Source organism: Arachis duranensis, chromosome 4, assembly GCF_000817695.3.
Source record: "Arachis duranensis cultivar V14167 chromosome 4, aradu.V14167.gnm2.J7QH, whole genome shotgun sequence".
Classification (NCBI taxonomy): Eukaryota; Viridiplantae; Streptophyta; class Magnoliopsida; order Fabales; family Fabaceae; genus Arachis; species Arachis duranensis.
The window spans coordinates 119,124,665-119,130,973 of NC_029775.3; the positions used below are offsets into that span (position 1 = coordinate 119,124,665).

The window sequence follows — 6,309 nt, forward strand, 5'->3', positions numbered from 1 at the left end:
ACAATAATGCAACTTTTGTATAAATAATACATAAAACTATGTACACACATGAATCAGGATGTGCAACTTTAGGATAAAGCAAGGTAATGGAGAATAACTTAAATATTTAATAACACTAACGGCTTGTGAATGACTTACAGCTCAAATCTCCATTTATGTGACTTTAGAATTTTAACATTTGCAAAAGCTTTTCTATCAAGCATCGTTTTTTGGTTCACTGTTTGAATAAATCTGCCATCACAATTGTAAGATCCACTAAAAATTGGTCTCATGGCAGATCATGATGCAGAATCTTCCTCCTCACATTTCATATATGATGTTTTTCTGAGCTTTAGAGGCTTCACCCAGTACGGATTCACGGATCGTCTCTATCATTCTTTGTGTGAGAGAGGAATCACCACCTTCAGAGATGATGAGAACCTCAGTTGGTGATAGAATTAGAGATACTCTTCTTGAGGCCATTGAAAGATCCAGGATGTCCATTGTTGTGCTGTGTCAGAATTATGGTTCCTCCTCATGATGCTTAGATGAACTTGTCCAGATCATGAAGTGCTCTGACAAAGGAACAAAACGACCTGTTTTGCCAGTTTTTTATCAAGTGGAACCATCAGATGTGCGGCATCAAAGGAATCAATATGAAAAAGACATGATGAGCCATGAAAACAGATACTGCAATGATTTAAACAAAGTAAAAGAATGGAGGTTAGCTTTGTATGAAGTATGCGGTCTAAGTGGAAAACATTGTGCAGAAAATAGGTGAATTACCTTTACTTAATAATGGAGTTTACATAATTATTCCATTGATAACTCCTCTTTTCATAGATTGATAACAAGATTCTGAACTTTTTTTAACCGTTTCTTCTATTTACCATTATTGCATTTTTTAAAATAAAAATAAAAATGAGCTTATTAAAGAGACATGTGTTCTTGCAGCTATGAAAGTGATGTTATCATGAATATTGTTGAAGAAGTCTCAGCAAAAGTTCCTCCTGAACCACTTTACATTAAGCATCCAATTGATTTTGGTTCTCAATTTGAAGTGGTGGAATCACTTTTGGACACTAAATCTCATGATACTCTCTGCATGCTGATTCTTTATGGAGATGTTGAAACAAAGAAAACCACATTTGCAGGGGAGCTGTACAACAAGATAAAGCATCAATTTCAAGCTGCAAGTTTTCTTGATAAAGTACGTATAAAATCAAGGGGGATCCCCAATGGCCTAGAAAATCTCCAAGAGACACTTTCATCAGGTATGTGTGTGCATAAGAAACCAAGAATAGGCAGCACATTAAAAGGATCTTCTGACATAAAACAAAGTCTGCACAATGAAAGAGTTCTTCTGGTTCTAGATGATGTTGATAGTATAGAACAATTGGACTCACTTGCAGGAGGAAGTGATTGGTTTGGTCTTGGTAGTAGAATCATTATAACAACAAGAGATGTAAATGTGCTAGATAAGTATGAGTTGAATGGTGTTAAGGTTATGAAATATTGCATTGATGAAGGTGAATTTAAAGGCATGGAAGGTGCAAAATCAAATCACGAACAAGATAAGGACCTCCAGGAAGATATAGTGGGCTTTGTAGAGATCTTCAATGAAATAGTTAAGAAATTGAAGGAAAATGAGTCATGCACTGAAGTTGTCTCCATAATCGGCATGGGTGGGTTGGGTAAGACAGCCCATGCTCGAAAAATTTATAACAATAATGAGGTGAAAAAGTTATTTTCTTGTTGTGGATGGGTTACTATTTCTAAAGACTACAAAGCTAAGGACGTTCTCACAAGCCTTGTCAATGGTTGGGGATTGTCCAAGTCTACTGAATACAAAGTCTTAAGTAAGAAGGAACAAAAGAGCAAGGTCCAAGAATACTTGGACAGGAAGAAGTATCTGATAGGGCTTGATGACTTATGGGAACCTGAAATCTGGGATGAGGTAGAAAGTTTATTTCCAAATAACAAAAGTGGCAATACAGTACTGATAACTAGTCGTAATGATGAGGTGGCAAATTATACAAGGTCAAAGTCCTACTACCCTCCATTCCTAGACAAAAATGAAGGCTGGAAACTTTTCTGCAAGAAGGTGTTTGGGACACAACAGTGTCCTCCTGTTCTCCAACCCATCGAAAGAGCAATGGTGGAAAAATGTGGGTTTTTACCTTTAGCAATTGTGACCTTAGCTGGGATTGTCGCCAAGAAGAAGAGACTAACACTTGAGTGGATGAGAATCATGCGCAATGTCATTTTGTATCTTGCTAAGGATAATAATAGAGTCATGAATGTGCTAAAGCTAAGCTATGATAACTTGCCTCAAAGATTGAAACCTTGCTTTCTATATTTTGCAGTGTTTCCTGAAGATTATGGAATTCCTGCGAAACAGTTGATTCAACTATGGATAGCCGAAGGATTAATCCAACCACCAAAATCTGGAACATTATCTTCAGGAAAACTAGAAGATATGGCTGAAGAATACCTGAATGAGTTGGTGGATCGTAGCTTGGTGTTGGTAGCAAGAAAAAGGAGTAATGGAAGTCTGTCAGTTTGCCGGATCCACGACCTTCTCCGTGATCTCTGCATATTGGAGAGTAAAGCTGATAACGAGTTTGAGATTTGCACAGAGAGAGGCATGCATTCCATGGACATGAAGACATTTTGTAGATTGTCCCTTTGAAGCCCTGAGTTTGTTGATTGGCGTTCTTTCACAAACCAATGCAGTCACTCCTGAATCCATCCTTTGATGTGCTTTGGATATGGATACAAATCATATCATTGGGATGTGAATTTGTTGAGTTTCATTTCAGCTCGAGTTCTGGATTTTGGAACGTGGTCGATTGATTTATCAGCCCCTAGGGATTTGAATGCACTCATCCGTTTAAAGTACCTGAGAATGGATCAATTTCCCAGTTGTCATGTTCATTCGTTATACAGCCTTCCAAAACTAGAAACTCTGGAGATTAAGCTTTGCTCTAGCAAGGACCTTCCCCGTGGACTATGGAAACCCAAGTTATTGAGACATCTTTGTGACTGTGTGTCTTCACCGCTGGGTTTTGTTGTCCTTCCAGAAATGTCAGATGCAGATTGTAAGATCGAAATTCAGGATTAGCAACAATGGCTTCGTTCACTCTTTCATTCTCTAATGGGGATGAGCAAGTGCTATCTATTTCTATTGATATACTGTAACAAAACATCGCATATATCTAACAAAGATATCAAACATCTACTACAAATTCAAACCACACTATCCAAAAGACGAGTTTATATCTCTCGGATTTTCAGCAAACTTTCAAATAAAATCAACAGTCTAACTGACCTCCATAGCTGGCACAAAACAAAACAAACTATTTAACTAAGCAAATCAAACTCGTACAACTTCATCATCCTGCTGCTGCGCAGCATTTTCATCTACTGCCTCCTCCAACACTTCACCATCTACCAATTCACCGTTCAAGGCAACCTTCGTCACATCCATTGCACTCACATCGGCCTCTGGCAACAAAGTCTTAATCTGCAGAACTGCACGGTCAAAACCTTGTATAAACACTTCATACACCTCGTCCTCCTTGGTGGATAACAAAGACTCCAACTCCTTCACCTGAGCCACCAACTTTTCCTTCTCCAGGTTAGTTTTCTCAACATCCTTCTCCAGCGCTGCAACCTTTTCTGCTAAAACCTTTCCTTCTTTATCTGCGTTTGTTGAAGAGCCTTGCTTCTCGGCTCTCTTCCTCTTGTTAAAATAAGCCTTCAAACCGGCGGTAGTCAAGCTCGGCGCCCTATCACCTACGCAAAACACAAGTTCATCTTAGTATCTATAACAAGGATCACACCAGCATTATCTACCATGAAAGTTATTACCTATATAGTCCAACACGGCATCTCTATCTATTTCATATTTTAACCATTCAGGCACCGATAACAGCTCTCCATCCTCAAACACACAAATTAAAAGCTCCAGAAACAAATTATCTCTCTTACTCATTTCCTCTACATCTAATATTTCTCTGTTGTGCACTTGTTCAGTCATTCTCTCCTAATTCTCCTGATGGTCTACAGAAAAGATCACCATTGCATTACTCATGAAAAAAGCAATAACTTAAAAGCTAAAACCCCTCACCGCAAGACTAGGCTTTAGGAAGCAAGACAGTGATCAATGATTCCTTAAGTATTGATAAATTCAAATTTCACCATCTATACACAAAAGTGGCATTTGATTGGAACTTGATGCATAATGCATATTACTCATTACTTATTCATTAGTCACAATGCAATGAAAACAAACAGGAATAGCTTGGTGCAAAGCATAGGAGAATAGTTTAATACCGCTCTTTTTCATCTTCTTCTTCTTATCCTTTTCCTTAATGTCACCAGGGAGTGGCAAAAGACTCTCTGTATACAGAGGATCTGTTGCTCGGAGTGGAAGCCAACAATAATGATCATTAAAATGCTTGAGCAGGTCTTCTCTGACATTATATATGAAGTACCCTATTGTACCATACAAAGTATAACCTCTTCCAATAATATCCATGTTACTAGATAAGCAAAGAGGCCGGAAGTCCTTGCAAGGAATCTGATACAGCGTCCAAGACGACAGCACTTTATATTCTTTCATCACCCATATGTGAGTGTTACAGCTATCATTATTGTGATAATACAAGGCTAGGCAGCCTCCTAGTAAGGCGAGAGTTGGAAAGGTGCATGCACTCACTACAGGTTGTTCCGGCCCAGATATCCTTGAGAAAGTCCTCTCCTTCGTATCAAAGATAATAATAGCATCCCTGTAAGCTGTAAGAGGGTAAGGCACCCAATGAATAGCACCATTCAAGAACAACCCACAAGAATTGCGGTGACAAACATCCAAGGGTTTGGAGAGTGCAGCATCAAGATTAATCCATGAATTGGTTCTCAAAGAAAAGCAATCAAAGTGATAATGGTCATCCTTGTCCTGCCAAGCTACAACAACTAAGTAGTCATCCTGGAAAGCATCATAACCAAATCCATAGAGATGGAACTTGGAAGGAAGCCTAAAGCCCTTGTGCTTACAACGAGAAACAATATGAGAGTAGGATATTCTTTTGCCGGATCCAGTCAGTGGGTTCCATACTACAAGAAAATGTGGGTCTCCATGTAAGAGAACAAAGCCTCTGCAGGATCCCAGTAACTCAAAATCAGAAGGTAGCTTTTTCATCTTGAAAGGAAGAGACACCTTTTTTACTTGTAATGCATCATTGTTGTCAGTAAATAGCGAGTCTAAGTAAACGAAGTAAGCCAGACTGCCTCCTCCCATGAAGACCGATGCGTTGGTGGCAGCGGGAGAGCGGTGAAAATGCAATTCAGCAAAGTGTGGATCGGAAATTAGAGAGTACCACCGCTTCGAAACGCACTTGAGGCGAGCGAGATGTCTGACCGGCACCCGCAGTAGGATTCTTTGAATCAGGTCAAGAGGGAGTATGTCTTGAATACTCTTGCTCTTATGATTCATCTTCTTCTCCATGGTGGATTCCTCGTTTGCTTTGATCCCTGTGTGCTTCAGCTTCTTCTTCTTATCTATACTTAGATTGAAACGTTGTGTTTTCCGCAATTCATATAGCAATTAACTCAACCCCTGCCGCCGGACTTGAATTTGCTTTGAAAAGAGAAAACTAAGGGAAAAGAAGGGTTAGGGTCAAAGAAAAGGGAATTTCTATGGTGCTGATACCAAAAATCAACATCTCATAATGTCTTTGTGTGCTATTGTGGGAGTGCAACAAGTAACCTCTGTTATCACTTATCAGGATCAAGTTTTATTATTAACTGTTACGGAATAACTTCAGCAAACTTAATTAGCTACAATTATATTGTTAACTAAATAAAATCTTTGAGCTGGTTACAGGGTTTTAGGTGCCCGGTAATGGACTGTAGTAGTTAGGTCATTTTATTTTTCTTTTTGTGTTTAGTTGGTCATAATTATTATTTACTAATTTAGTTACTAGTAATTAGATTAAGTCTTAATTTTTATTATATTTTTATTATTTTGTCCTCAAGTTAATATAATTTTTTTAAAATATTTTTTTATTATTTTATTATTTTTCTCTCAAATCACTATAATTATTACAATTATAATTTTTGCTTTTATGCAAAAGAAAATCATGATAGAGAAAATTTTATTTTTCAAAAAAAAATTTAATTTTGATCACATGACTAAAATAAAACAAAATAAAATATTTGGAATAAAAATAAGATGTTCTAAATTTTAAAGATGAAATTAAGACTTAATCCAAACGTTAAGGACTAATAAAAAAATAAAAGCTTAAAACTAAATTCGAATAAAAAAAA

General features: G+C 37.5%; 2 protein-coding genes across 2 annotated transcripts; one reads left to right on the plus strand and one right to left on the minus strand.

The window, feature by feature from the left end:
• The first annotated feature begins 270 nt into the window (after nucleotides 1-270).
• LOC107486480 (putative disease resistance RPP13-like protein 3) lies at nucleotides 271-3,034 on the plus strand. Its single transcript, XM_021141252.2, has 3 exons — nucleotides 271-424; nucleotides 528-756; nucleotides 934-3,034. Exons 1-3 carry the CDS (start codon nucleotides 271-273, stop codon nucleotides 2,669-2,671), a joined length of 2,121 nt encoding a protein of 706 aa, XP_020996911.2. The 3' UTR covers nucleotides 2,672-3,034.
• Nucleotides 3,035-3,172: 138 nt separating this feature from the next.
• On the minus strand, nucleotides 3,173-5,764 carry LOC107486481 (F-box/kelch-repeat protein At3g23880). Its single transcript, XM_016107032.3, has 2 exons — nucleotides 4,318-5,764; nucleotides 3,173-3,777 (listed from the first exon to the last, which is right to left on the minus strand). The coding sequence occupies exons 1-2, from the start codon at nucleotides 5,486-5,488 to the stop codon at nucleotides 3,356-3,358; spliced, it is 1,593 nt and encodes a 530-aa protein (XP_015962518.1). The 5' UTR covers nucleotides 5,489-5,764; the 3' UTR covers nucleotides 3,173-3,355.
• Nucleotides 5,765-6,309: the final 545 nt, after the last annotated feature.

What these genes read in the sequence shown, in the direction of transcription:
- LOC107486480 (XM_021141252.2), top strand. Translation starts at nt 271, where the DNA reads ATGGCAGATCATGATGCAGAATCTTCCTCCTCACATTTCATATATGAT. An exon ending in CAGAGATGATGAGAACCTCA is followed by an intron (nt 425 to 527) that starts GTTGGTGATAGA and finishes CATGATGCTTAG; the next exon opens with ATGAACTTGTCCAGATCATG. An exon ending in AAACATTGTGCAGAAAATAG is followed by an intron (nt 757 to 933) that starts GTGAATTACCTT and finishes GTGTTCTTGCAG; the next exon opens with CTATGAAAGTGATGTTATCA.
- LOC107486481 (XM_016107032.3), bottom strand. Translation starts at nt 5,488, where the DNA reads ATGGAGAAGAAGATGAATCATAAGAGCAAGAGTATTCAAGACATACTC. An exon ending in GAAGAAGATGAAAAAGAGCG is followed by an intron (nt 3,778 to 4,317) that starts GTATTAAACTAT and finishes TGTTTTGCGTAG; the next exon opens with GTGATAGGGCGCCGAGCTTG.